This window comes from Rattus rattus, chromosome 8 (genome assembly GCF_011064425.1).
Source record: "Rattus rattus isolate New Zealand chromosome 8, Rrattus_CSIRO_v1, whole genome shotgun sequence".
In the NCBI taxonomy this organism is placed as follows: domain Eukaryota; kingdom Metazoa; phylum Chordata; class Mammalia; order Rodentia; family Muridae; genus Rattus; species Rattus rattus.
In genome coordinates this window covers 14,381,915-14,396,548 of record NC_046161.1, presented here as the reverse complement: position 1 = coordinate 14,396,548, position 14,634 = coordinate 14,381,915, and the positions used below count along the sequence as shown (strand labels likewise).

Genomic DNA, 14,634 nt, shown 5'->3' with positions numbered 1-14,634 from the left:
TTCTGGAAGAAGAAAGCACAGCCCAGGTGCTGCACAAATGGGTCCAGAGTGGCCAAGATGGAACACAGAATTTAATAAGTAGTAACTCAGAGTTATTGATAGAAGTCAGATTCTAGCCACATAGAGGCTAGGTAGTTTGTCACCTATTGTGCTGCTTAAGGAATATTAAGATATAAGTGATGTGTGTCTCTTACTTATGACCATAAATCACTGAGACAGGTAGCATCTCCAAATGGGACATATTTATTAATTAATACAACATATCACATGCTTAAGTTAGGCAAAAAACTCACTTTTAAAAGTTATTGGAGATTTCTGAATGCATATGCCTGCCCATTAAGATTAGGAGGCAAGAAGAATTGGTTTCTCAGGCAAGTAGAGATGAACAAATGGTTCCTCCCTAAGATATGCATGTCCAGAACTAGTATAGAAATTTCTACTAGTGTAGCACACAGAACTCTGGAGTACATGGTTTAGGTCTAGAAACACCCAGGTTTACCCAGAGATTTCAGAAGCAGCCTAGGGATTCGCCTGGACTCTTAGGTTTGGGGCTTATGTGCAGAGCTTAAGCTGTAGAAATGAGAGCTCTTGATGAGATAACTATTATTTTGCATGGTTTTTTTTTTATAGAATGACCTTGACTAAATATTAGAAATAAAATATGGAAACAGTTATACAATCTTTTGTTAAAAATAAGTCTATCATTTTTAGTTCAAGTTTTTTGTTTTTATAGTGAAATTCACATTAATAGTTAGGATCTATGTACATAAACCATGAAAATCCCTATTATTCAATACTCTCCTCTCTAATATCTGACTTTTACAATTTATCAAGTAAAATGATTTCTTCTTCATGACCAGGAAATATTCCCATATTTAGGGCCAACATTTTATCCTCATTTGAAATTCAATCTCATAATTCTGAAAACATTAAGTATAGAAATACTACAAAAAAGGAATTATTCTCCATATTTTCTGTACTATCTACTGATGAAAGGCAAACCACTACTGTTGTGGGAAAATTTTGTGGAAAACAAAATGATGCTAAATGCTTTTAAAATGGTTTATCTTTTTTCTTATTATATATTAGTAATGAAATTTAAATCACTAGGATTTTATCCTACTTAAATAACTATTGTGGTTAGGTGTAGAGTGAGAGAGCAATGTAACGAAATGATAATCTTAAATGCAGGAAATAGAGTAGGTAATTGTGGATGGACAAATGTTGGGTGAATGTAAATGGGAAGATCAAATAGGAAGAGGAAAGAAAGAGGATGTAAAGAAGAGACTAGAAGAAAGGAGATGCAAATTTGAGGTATAGCATAAAAGTATACTATAGTAGAAGCTTCTTAAAATAAATATATATATATACACATATATATATACACATATATATTTACATAAATCCACATATTTAACACATACATGTGTGTGCATGTGTGTGTTTGTGTGAGAGAAAAATAAGCCTAAATAGAGTAACCCACCAAAAGTGTTGATAACAAAAACAAATTAGACATTTCTTGTTAATCATAAGACATCCAATTACAGGAATGTGTTACATCTAATTGTATACTTGGCAGAAGGAGTATCATTGAATGATAAAAACAAACAAGCCTATGGCAGAGTCTATTAGTTGCTGAAAACCAATCATGCGTAACTTAATGAAAACTGTGAAATTTAGTTGATACCACCAAGAGACTCCTATTTATTAGTGTTTATAGTACTAGAAGGTACTCTGCTACCAAACAAAAAAGGCAAACAACAACTAAACTATAAAACTTGTTTTTTTAAATTTTTATTAGATATATTTCTTTACTTACATTTCAAATGTTATTCCCTTTCCCGGTTTCCTGTCCACATGTCCCCATCCCCTCTCCCTCCCCCATACGAGTATTTCCCCCATCCATCTCTCTTACTCTCTTCCTCAACATTGGTAACATTACGTAAGGTATGCTGTTGAAACTGTGGTGTAAAGTTATGGAGATAACTAGCCCATAATAGAACAACTTTAGGTCTTTCTTCATGAGGTGGAACCCATCTCTGAAACTACTCAAGTGTCTACTAACCAGGGACTGGTTAAGCCATGGCCCTAGAGGAAATAATATACTACTGTTCTGCTAAACACATTTAACAAAAGAGTTCTAATGACATTTTGATATCTTTATGTGTCTAAACATGTTCAACAATTCTAAATATTACTTTTATTTACTCAGATTGAGGAATGAGATGAGCATCAAAACAAAGCCACATATATTACATTATATATATAATTCATTCTTGTGCAGAGATCAGAGTCCTTCTTTCTTTGTCTTAACTATCCCTAGTCATAGTGCTAGCAGTTTCTAGCCTCCACACTATCTATTGTTCCAAGCTGACTGTTTCAATCTGGCTTTTCTCTACTTTTGTTTAAATTGCTTTGCTTAGTTTCATACTAATGTTGGTGATTTGTCTTAATTTTCTGAATCCTTCTTACTTTTTAGTCTGTCATGTCTTTACCTGTGTCTAGATTGTTCTCTCTGCCTCCTGTCTTTGTAAAACTATTTTATAAAGTGCTACACGTACCACCTTTCTTGTCATTTGCTTCTCTATATTAGTCTCCCCTTCCTTTTTGCTCTTATGACAGTTGGGTGTATCCTATCTCTGACTTCTGTTAAATCTTCTGTTATCTTAAGTCTTTCTGATTTATATATTTGTCTGTCTCTCAATTAGATGTACCATTAAAATGTATTTGTTTCCTTCTGTAAGCTAACCATTCTGTCTTTGTTAGGATTAAAGGTATGCATTATGGGTAGTTCTGCATTTGAGACCAATATTATAATACAGATTGTATTTGTATTCAAGCCAGATCACATAGACCTAAAGCCCTTGCCAAAGCAGCCATGTTGCTGGACTGTTTTTTATTTTTTATTTGTTTTATTTTTTAATTTTTTAATACATATTTCTTTACTTACATTTCAAAGGTTATTTCCTTCTCGGTTTCCAGTCCATAAGCCCCCCTTCCCTCCCCTCCCCCATACAGTTATTCCCCCTATTCATCCCCTTTATTGTCCTCCCCCCTATTCCCCTGCCCTTGGGTTCCAACCTTGGCAAGACCAAGGCCTTTCCCTTCCACTGGTGCCCCAACAATGAGAAGCTTCTTTCTGCACTAGATGGGAATATATATAGATGCCTTCAACTGAACAATGTTCAGAGAATGGATGTCCTTAGAACAGTCTTTTTGTAATGGTAATTTTACAGCAAATTTCTTTGCTCATAGCTCCTGGAATGAGGAAGACAAGGTGGAAATATTGTATAATCCAGTAAGTTAAAGAAATCAAGAAAATAAACCTTCTAGATACAATGGGTCCGAAGCACATATAAAATCATTAATGTTTCAGCCTTTACAAGACCTGAATAGCTCTAAGGAAGAAGAAGTACCAGTGATGGGAGGAAAAGTCGACACAAACTATGATCCCTAACATAGAAGTTATAAATTGACAAATTAGTCAAAAAGGAAAAACTTAGCTTTCTCAATAGTATATCACTAGATATGCAAAACATCACTAAATGTAGGTCTCATGTCCAGTATTATATGAAAAACGTAACACAAATTCAAAATTTTTGAGGATTTTTTATTTACAAATTGTCTATTGTACTTGCCAATTTAATGTTTTAATCCAATTTCTGTGTGTGGAAATATGACTCTCTGTGTGTTTTTGTCTTCTTTATCATTAGCTAATTTTTTACTGTTTATTTGCCTTTTCTTATTTTGCTTCATTTTTAGTTCATCTTATTTTATGTTATATTATTATTATTATTATTATTTAGATGAGTGTCAATTTTCTAATGAGAAAGAAAGAGTAGAAACGGGTGTGCATTTGTGTGGGTGCATTTGTGTGGGTGGGGAGTTGATAATCTAAGAGGAGTTTGGGTCAGGGAAAGTAAAATTAGAATATGTCATATGAAAAGCGTCTCTTTTCAATAAAAAGAAATAGTAAGTTATTAATTAGTTATTACATGTTTTATTAATTTTTCTCTGTGAACTAAATATAAATTTACTCCAAGGTCAAGCTTTATATGTTGAATTCTGAAATTATTAATATTTTCTTATAAATAAACTACTGATGATAACACTTCATGTAATGAAAGTTCTTAATGGTTCTCATGATAGTGTATGTCAAGATTGCTTCAGTCTCCTGTCAGTCACTTTTTCGCATCAGATATGGATGTCTCCTGAGAGACTCTGCCAGAGCCTTACTGATAGTGATGAGGATGTTTGCAGCTAACCATTGGACTGAGCACAGGGACCCCAACAGAGGAGTTAGATAAATGATTGAAGGAGCTGAAGAGGTTTGCAACCCTAAAAGAACAACAACATCAACCACCCAGACCCCTGCCCCAGAGCTCCCAGGAACTAAACCATGTACAACCAATGAGTACACATGAAGAGATCTATGGCTCCATCAACATATGTAGAAGAAGATGACATTGTCTAACATCAATAGGAGGAAAAATCCTTGGACCTGTGAAGGCTTGTTTCCCCAGAGTAGGGAAAGGACAGGACATTGAGGTGGGAGTGGGTGGGTGGATGTGGGAGAATCCTCTTATAAGCAGGGGGAGGGGACAAGGTAAGGGAGAGTGGGGAAAGGGGATAATATTTGAAATGAAAATACATAAAATATCCAAAAAATAAAAAGCATTCCTTGTATATAAATAAGTCTATCTGAATCTTCAGGATTCTAGCCATTCTACTATAAACATGGCAGTTTTGTTTAAGCACTAAATAAAGAAATTGTGTTCTGTAATCTTAAACAATGTGAGAAATAGAAAATTCAAACAAAAACCACAAACAAAACAAGAGAAAGACCTACACAGAATGCCATTATTAATGCAAGTACTGATCATAAATATCTAATCTAAGTGTCAGAGTAATGAGTCATTCTGACTACTTATCTTACTTAAAAAAAATACACATTAGAGTTTAGAGTAATCTATTGTGCCAATGAATTGTTTCAACGCATTCTTTATGTCCAGAATTTGCTCCTATGTGTATGTGATTAGGACGGAACATTTGGAATTAACTAACAAATTATTAAAAATTTTATTCTTTCTCTGCAAATCTGTAACACTTCTTTTATTAATGGGTCCTTGTGAGATCTTTCACATTCTTGCTTGCATTCCAAGTAGTATTGTAACTGTGAACTAACTTTCAATCCATGGAGATATATATATATATATATTATAATATATTTATATATTTTTATATACATATTTCCATCAGCTAAAGATTATCACAGAAATCCACAATTAACCTAAATTAAGAGAATTTGCCGAAAGCTAGGGCTTGTTCCTTCAATAGCTCACAATTTAATATCTAATGTATTTTATTCTATGAATACCACATGGTCGATTACCTGGTTCATTTCCTAGTTTCAAGTAACCATCTTCCTCTGTGTCCATGATTAATCTGTTTTTGTGCCTCTAATTATATCCCAGAATATCTTTTTTATCTCTGTTGGATATCCCATCTTCTAATATTGTCTGAGCTCCTTAGTCATAGTCTTTTTTCATTGGCACATGAAGCTGACATACATTGCACAAAGAATTATCTCTCCATAGTATTGTAATTGTGTATATTTTGTATACCTTATGGCTGCTGTTTCATGTGTGCTGCTTTCCTGTCAGATGTAAAAATAGTATCTAATACCTAACAGACATCTTATTCTTATTGTTGAAGTGTTTCTCCTTCATCTTCCTGATGCTGTCTTCATTAGGGTTTTATTGCTTTGAAGAAACACAATGACCAAGACATTTTTATACATAAAACGTTTATTTTGCATGACTTACACTTTCAGTGGTTCACTCAATTATCATGTTAGGAAACATGACAGTGTACTTGTGGACATGTTGCAGAAGGAGGTTACAGTTCTGCATCTTGATTAAAAGGCAGCACAATAAAAATGTTCTCCACAGAATGTGAGGAAGAGTCTTTCTTCTGCATTAGAGGAGTCATCAAAGCCCACCCGCGCGCGCGCGTGCGCACACACACACACACACACACACATACACACACACACAACAAACACACACTCTTGATAGACTATGTCTATCAGTCATACACTGCTGAAATAAATGTTGCACAAATAATGTCCTTTGTGTTTGTTATGCAACATTGCTTGGTTAGTTTCCTGCTGACCTCATCTCATTTTCAGATAGCTTTCTGTTGATTGTTTCTCATGCTACCCCTGAAAACTCTACATAGAGTAAGGTACTTATTAATAAATTTGTTTACAGAGCCATTATTTTATGAAGGATTCGCTCATGTCAAATTTACCTCCCTTTTTTTATTTCCTATGCCCTGTCACTATAGATCCTTAAGTATAATAGTTTGCAATGAGTAACATGGCTGAGGAAATACCCTTGGGATATTGAATATGCCAAGCAGTGGTGTAGCTGTATCAAAGACCTGATCAATGTAATGTTTCTCTTTCTGAGAACTATTCAAAACCTCCCACAGACTGACATAAGGTATACACAAGTCAAAAATCCCACAAAAATGAGATTGCAAACTGGTACAACCACCCTGGAAATCAGTATGAAGGTTCCTCAGAAAATTGGACATTGTATTACCTGAAGACCCAGCTATACTACTCCTGGGCATATACACAAATGATGCTTCAACAAATGCCAAAGATACATGCTCCACTATATTCATAGCAGCCTTATTTATAATAGCTAGAAGCTGGAAAGAACCCAGATGCTTTTCAACAGAGGAAGGGATACAAAAATTCTGGTAACATATACAATGGAGTACTACTCAGTTATCAAGAACAATGACTTCATTAAATTCATAGGCAAATGGATAGAGCTAGAAAATATCATCCTGAGTGAGATAACCCAATCACAAGAACACACACATGGTATGCACTCGCTGATAAGTTGATATTATTTCAAAAGCTAAAATTACACAAGATACAGTACACAGACCACATGAAGCTCAAGATGGGTAACCAAAGTGCAGATGCTTCAATCCTTCTTAAAAGGGAAGAAAAATATTTATAGGAGTAGATATGGAGACAAGATTTGGAACAGAGACTTGAAAAATAACCATTCTGAGTCTGTCCCTTCAGGGGATCCAGCCCATGAATATACAGCCACCAAAACTAGGCAATATAGATGAAGCCAAGAATTGCATGTTTATACAAGTCTGATATAGCAGTCTCCTGAGAGGCTCACCCAGATCATGGCAAATACTGAGGCTAATGCTAGCAGCAAACGATTGAACTGAAAATGGGGTCCTTATTGGAGGAGTTAGAGAAAGAACTGAAGGATTTGAAGGGGCTTGCAACCCCATAACAACAACAATACCAATCAAACAGAGCTAAACCAGGGACTAAACCACTACCCAAAGACTACACATTGGCAGACCCATGGTTCCAGCTGCATATGTAGCAGAGGATGGCCATGTTAGGCAAAATGTGAGGAAAACCCCTTGGTCCTGCCAAGGCTGCATATCCCAGTATAGGGGAATTTCAGAATAGGGAGGCAGGAAGGGGGTTATTTGGGGAGGAGGAACACCCTTATAGAAGATAGGGAGGGGAATGCAATAGGTAGTTTATGGATGAAAAACCAGGAAAGGGAGTAAAAGTTGAAATGTAAATAAAAATATCCAATAAAAAGTACTCAGAATAATAAAAAAAAGGATTCAGCATGTTTAAAATTGATGAAACAATGGTGGAAGCATATCATTGGACAGTCTAACTATGTGAGAGATTAGTAGCTAGAAGCTCACATCTTGGACACATCAAAGCTAATAGAGAAAAAGACTATATAGCAGGAAGTTTTCAAACTTTAAATGCCATCTCCACTTACACTTCCTATGAAGCAATATTTTCTAATTGTTTTCATAAAAACAATTCTATCAAGTGTGATATCCATATATGCAAGCATCTTAACCTATAACGTTCATTCTCTTCCAAATTACAACATCCCTTATTTTTGTCTGACAAAGCTGGATGTTAACATATAAAGAAAAAAAATGTAACAATTATGATAAATTCCTGAAAACAGAAGCATTGCTGCTTATAAACCTTCATTGGAAAACAGAACAGTGCTCTTTCATTATTCATATTAGCTGATTTGTTTATTCAATAAGGTTTATAACATATTCATGCCTGCTATCCATATTTACTCTTCGTGTCATATAAGTATAAAGTTAAGATGATGAATAAAACTCACCCAGTTGTCCTCAAATATATGACTCTGGTATGTGTCATGGGAGTGAAGGATTCATAGTCAGCTGTCTGGGAGTCAGATCTGAATATGCAAATTTTTTTATAAACTCAGTGTCTGTAACATTAAGCATGTGCACAGGTAAATGTCATTATTGCTTTTGTTGCTAGATGTCACTTTCATAATAAATCTCCAAGGATTTGCTTTATTGTCAGTTGACAATTTGTTGAAAATATAGTTTGTGTATTAAAACACTATGTGCAAACCAGAAACTTCACTCAGAACATAAAGAGAAGTTTATGATATCTATACCTGCTCTAAATGATACTACTATTAGCTATTATTCTCACCCAAATAGTTGTCCATTGTTATTTATATCCATAATGTAATAAAAACACAGTTTTTTCTCCTCTAAGACAAATTAAATGAAAGGATAGTGTATAAGATTTTGACACAAAGGAATGATAGGTGAAAGATATTTTTTAGACTTTATAGAAAAATATGATGTAATCCCCCAATTCTAATATTTTTGACAAAGGTAATATGGGAAAAATGATACAGACTGGAAGGATATGGAGAAAAGAAAGAAAAACACATCTTAATAGGATCTTGGGAAGAGATAGTTGTGAAGTTCTGTTATATATCGTTATTAATAATACTGGATAAATACATTATAACTGTATTTGAAGAGTCACTTTTCATTTATTTCTCTGAATTTAAAAACATATACTTTGTAAATTTTATTAATGATTATGATAAAATACTATCATATCATTTTGTTCTTGTACTCTCTCCACATATTTCCCCATACCCTTTCCAATTCAATGTACTTTCTACAGGAAAAATACTGTTTCTAGTTTGCTCTCCTTTCATACATGGATGTGGAGACATCCACAGTATGGCTGAACACTTGACACATTTTCAAAAATGAATGATTCTTCCTCTTCCTCTCCTAATTACATGTAGCTTTTAAGTAAGGAGTTGGGCCTGGAACTTGCCTACTGGATCTATGCAAGACTTTTGTCTGTCTTGATTATGCACAATTATTGTGGAAGTAATGACAATCTTTGTGATTTTATGTGATTAATATCATGGCATTTACAGAGATAGCATTTCAATGTACTTATAATCATTCAGTCATTAAGTATTATATTCTTTCTTCCTTGTCTTCTATTACATTCACAAATCTGAACTTTTAGCCATGATAATGGTGTGCTTAATATAGGTGTGTCCCTTATGAATGAGAAAGAATATTTGTTTTCAGCCTTTTGGCCAGTTATGTAGAACACTGACTACTGCCTCTATCAAAAACAAACAAACAAACACACACAAAAATAACCCCCCCCCAAAAAAAACCCTTCTCTGACCATCAGTGAGAGCACTGGAAGTCTAAGAAAAGACCACAGAAATATAAAAGGAAGTCAGCATGAATTTTCAATATAACAACAGCAGCAAAAAACAACAGCAGCAAAATAATAACAACTCATAGGCCCTATGACATCCCTTCCCTATTGTAGGTTTCAGTGGCTACTTCACTAGTAAAACACTAAACTATCTCATACCTTTTTTGATTTTTATTTAGAAATCATGCCTTCTTGGAGCAAAATGTCCACTCACACATAGCAAATGTAGTATTATTTATCATTAATTATAATATTGTTGTTATCAGTATTATTTCTACTTCCAATACACAAAAGAAGCAACCAAGACAAGAATCCATTGATGAAGAGAGTTCTTTAAAATTGTGATAAGATTGCTGAAGTGCAGCTCCTTATAGCTCATGGCTTCAGACAATGAGTAGGGGAAGATCTTTGTTATTTTTAAGTGGTTGGTCACTGGGAGTTTGACTGTTCTCCAATAAATATATGAGGAATACAAATTGTACTTAGTGTAATTTTTTCTATTTGTGGAAGGAGGGAGGGCACAAGGTTTAGAGGGTGGACCTGGGAAGGATGAGAAGCAAATGTGATTTGATTTCACTTTATGAAATTCCCAAATAACACAGAATATATTATGTAGGAAAATACATTATAATTACATCAATTATGTTTTCATTTTTCCCATAAACCCATAACCTTATATTTGTCCTATTGCCAAATGTTTTAAAAATTTTATCTTTATTTCTGAATCTGAGTCTTTAACTGATTTTGTTTTCTTTTCTTGGTCTTGTCCTGTGAGTTCTGTTATATTAGAAGTTAATTTTCATTGTGGGATGATGAGTCTTTATATTGATATTAATCTAAGTTACCTCTTTCTCATTGTGTACATTTAATTTGGCATCCTAATTTTTTATGTTTCTCATAACTTTCAAGACATCTTATTTCTTTTCAATGGCTTTTCAGATAAGAATATTCTTGCACATTATACCACTCCAGAGCTCTCTGTTATGTAGTCTAATGATTGCATATATCTTCATATACAATTGAATCAGGAATTAAATTCCCCATGAGTCTCAATATATAAGATACATATATTCAGTAAAAATGTAATAAAAAACCATAAATATGTAATTATTTTAAAAGCTACCAGTAGATGATTAATTAGCTTTATCAAGAGAAGGTATATTATATTTCTAATATATTTTTATAATCAGATTAAAATTAAAATTAAAATAATTTCCTTTTAATTTAAATTTTATACATGGATATAATATGCTTTGGTCAAATCCACCAAAATTAATTACTCTCCAATTTTCCCTCTAGCACTCCACCACTTTTTGTTCCCTAAGGCATACACTATGTATTTGTTTGTTTTAAAATTAATTTACAATTATTATGAAGAAGCAAAGGAAAACTATCTATAACCTGCTCTATAAAACTATAACCGTACTTCCTATATTCCTGTATAAAAACAACAGTGTTCTATTTTAATTCACTGACATAAAGATTAATTTATTTTTTTGTACTGATGGTACATTGACTATCCATTTTAAGGAATAGTGGATCTAAACTAGCTGATACATTCAGTGAAGTAGGTTTTATTAATGACACATTATAATAAATATTCTTACTATGCCTGATTTTCAGTAAACATTTACTAAATTCCTTAGAATCTAAAAAATAAGGTACAATTATTTGGCCACCAAAAATACTATCAAATAGTAGCAGCTGACTTTCATGTTCATGTTACCAACTGTAAATAAGTTTGAGAAATCAACTGGGAATATCTAATATCATGGCAACTGTAATAATCTGTTCAGTGTATTAAGTGCTACCACACATTCATTTCAGAGTGTTCATAGTGAAGAAATGAATAAAGCCAAAATGCGATTGAAACCTAAGCATAGTGAAGAAAATTCAAATTAAAACTTTTTAAAAGTGCATTTATTGAATACGTTATGTGGATATATCTTGAGGGTGATAAAACTGTATTACACTTAAAACAGTCATAACAAATTCAACATAATCGATATTGGAAATAAAATGCATGTTGCCCCAATCCAGAGTCTCAATGATCAATATAAATCATGATGTTCTTTTGTCTGTTATACTTGGAATGGTATCAAAATAATATTGTCAGAGACACAAAACAAAACAAACAAAAAACCAAAACCTCCATTCTCCTTTTAATAGTTCTTTTGTGTCTAATATTCAAAGTATACTACAACATGTAATCACATCTAAATGACAGGAAAACTAGACAAGGATTTAGAGCTATCACTGGGTATAGTACTGAGAGGTAATTTGGCAACCGTACTTTTTATGTATTTGTAAAAAAAAAAGGAATATGTTCAATTTTAATTCAGAATTTAAATACACCTGCCCACACACACACTGAGACAGGAATTGCTTCATAAAAATAACAATATCAAAGTCCACACAGTACTCAGCACTCTGACTGTACAAGAATTAATATTTGAATAATAGAAAACAACCTTTTCATAGTACACAAAAGATTATCCTATCAATAATATTTAATATATTACATACTCTGACTGTGATATTAAGAATGATTCTCAGTATAACTACCTAGTTAATCAGTATGTCTGGAAGAAGTTTCAATTCCTCAGTAACAAATTCTATCACATTGATGCAATTTTATTTCAATAATATCTACACAATATAAACTTTGTAAATAGTACTTACTTTTGTGTAATCAATAGGGAAATATGACACAACAATAACTTTAGTTTTAGGGTGTGTTCCTGAATATTGTGAATAAAGCCACTGCTCTAAGATCTAAAGAAATAGATGGAAATTAATCCAGAGAATATATCTAATGAAGAGAAGTATGCCAAGTCAACACATTGTAGATATTTTAGTGACTATGGAGATGTAGAAAATTTTAGCTGACTACAATCCCATTTAGTTTAGAATTTCTCTAAACTGCCACATCCATGTCAAGATGATATTACAGGAGATAAATGATTCTATTAACAACTTTCCTCAAGAATTCCCTTATCCCCCTAGTTTTTAGATGATGGTTCCACAAGGAATGGAAACATTATACATCATGGAAGCCATTGCATTATTTCTGAGAGAATCTGTCAAATCAGAATTGATACCTATATATACAGAACCACAAATTTACCAAGTGTAGGGAGAATACCTTGTGTATTATATGGATCTATGACCTATCAAATAAAAAGACTAAGTCCGATGGCTTAGTCAGAAAATAGAAATGGAAAAACTAGAAAGAAGAAAGGATCCTGGGATAGGGCCAGGTGAGGGAAGATGCTCTGAGAAGATATGAGGAGATAGGCTAAGCACAGGTAACCAGCCATGTGGCAGAATATAGTTTAAAATAAATGTGATCTTTTAAGTTAGATCCATTTGGAAAAGAGCCTAGTTATATGGCCAAGATATTATTAAATATAGCTAGTTCTCAGTTTTATTTCTTGATTTGAGACTAGAAGGAAGAAATGGCCCAAGTCCTACAACTAAGTTGCTCAAACTCTAAGGAAAAATTACAATTCTCTGGTCACCAATAATATTACCACATGGTTGAAGTTTTGCTTTAGTGATATTCATACCATTTAAAATATATCAACTGTAACTAATTTTGACAAACCAACAGAGAAAATATAACACCCTGACAACTGTAATTTTAGAGTCACTTTCTGCATATTATGATGAAGCAACTACTCTAAGAAATAAAGGGAGAGATGGAGATTAATCCATATTATAGAAGTTAAGCAAATTTTAACAGGAGTTGAAGACCACCAAATACAGATTGGAACAATTTTAATTAGTATGAGATAGTGGAGAATGTTCTCTTAATAATATTCTTTTAAAAACATTTTTTTTTCTAAAATGCCACATGGATATCACATGATACATCACACAAGATAAGTTAGTTTACCAAAAAGTTTTCTCAAAGCTTCTTTTATTTCTCTATTTCTTAGACTATAGATAAAGGGGTTGAGCAATGGGGGAACCACAGTGTACATTACAGAAGCTATTGCTGAATTTCTAAGAGAGTCTGTCACAGCAGAACTGATGTAAACCCCAAAACCTGTCCCATAGAACAAAGAAACAACAGACAGATGTGATGCACAAGTAGAAAAAGCTCTGTGCTTTCCTTCAGAAGATGGCATTCTCAAGACAGATGACACAATGTAGATGTATGAAAATGCAATTCCACAGACAGGGCCACCCCCAAAGACAATAACTGCAAGAAATATCAATAAATTATTAAGAAATGTATCAGAACAGGCAAGCTTGATAATCTGAGCCATCTCACAGAAAAAGTGTGGGATTTCTAATTCTGTGCAGAAGGAAAGCTTCAAAATCATTAGAGTGTGGAGTAGGGCATCTGTGATGCTAAAGAGTAGGGAGAGTAGAACCATCACGGCACAGAAAATAGGGTTCATGATGATTGTGTACCTCAGGGGTTTGCAAATGGCTACATAGCGATCATAGGCCATCACTGCCAGGAGAAAATTTTCCATGTCCCCAAAAATTGAAACAAAGCAGATTTGAGTTAGACATTCTACATAACTTATGCTGTCGTCCTGTGCTTGGTTGTTCACCAACATTTTTGGGATTGTGACTGTACTCAAACAGATGTCATTAATAGAAAGAATAGAGAGAAATAGATACATGGGAGTATGCAGTTGTGACACTGAGCTGATAGCCATGATGATAAGTAGGTTTCCCAAAATTGTGATCAAATACATGGAGAGGAACATGGCGAAGATGAAGGGTAGAAGTTTGTGATTGTCAGTTAATCCAAGCAGATGGAATCCTGAAACTGCTGTTTGGTTTTTCAGTTCCATATTTTTTTAATGAACTTTCAAAACGATAATGTAAAAAGAACATTTAATTCATGAGCATCTGTATCAGAGTCATAATAATACCTGTTAGAATAGCATTAAAATAGAACTATCTACCATAATTCTAATGATAGCAACTTGTATTTAAGACACTTTTGAAGAATGATAGTTGGTCATAGTACTTAAAGTACTCCCCAAACTTCTCTCTAC

General features: G+C 33.5%; 1 protein-coding gene across 1 annotated transcript; it reads right to left on the bottom strand.

Annotated features, from left to right (window-relative positions):
• Positions 1–13,488: 13,488 nt before the first annotated feature.
• On the bottom strand, positions 13,489–14,427 carry LOC116907163 (olfactory receptor 7G2-like). The gene has a single exon (XM_032910121.1). It carries the CDS (start codon positions 14,425–14,427, stop codon positions 13,489–13,491), a length of 939 nt encoding a protein of 312 aa, XP_032766012.1.
• Positions 14,428–14,634: the final 207 nt, after the last annotated feature.

Bases quoted from the DNA above. Each gene is read 5' to 3' on its own strand.
- LOC116907163 (XM_032910121.1), bottom strand. From the start codon at position 14,427: ATGGAACTGAAAAACCAAACAGCAGTTTCAGGATTCCATCTGCTTGGA.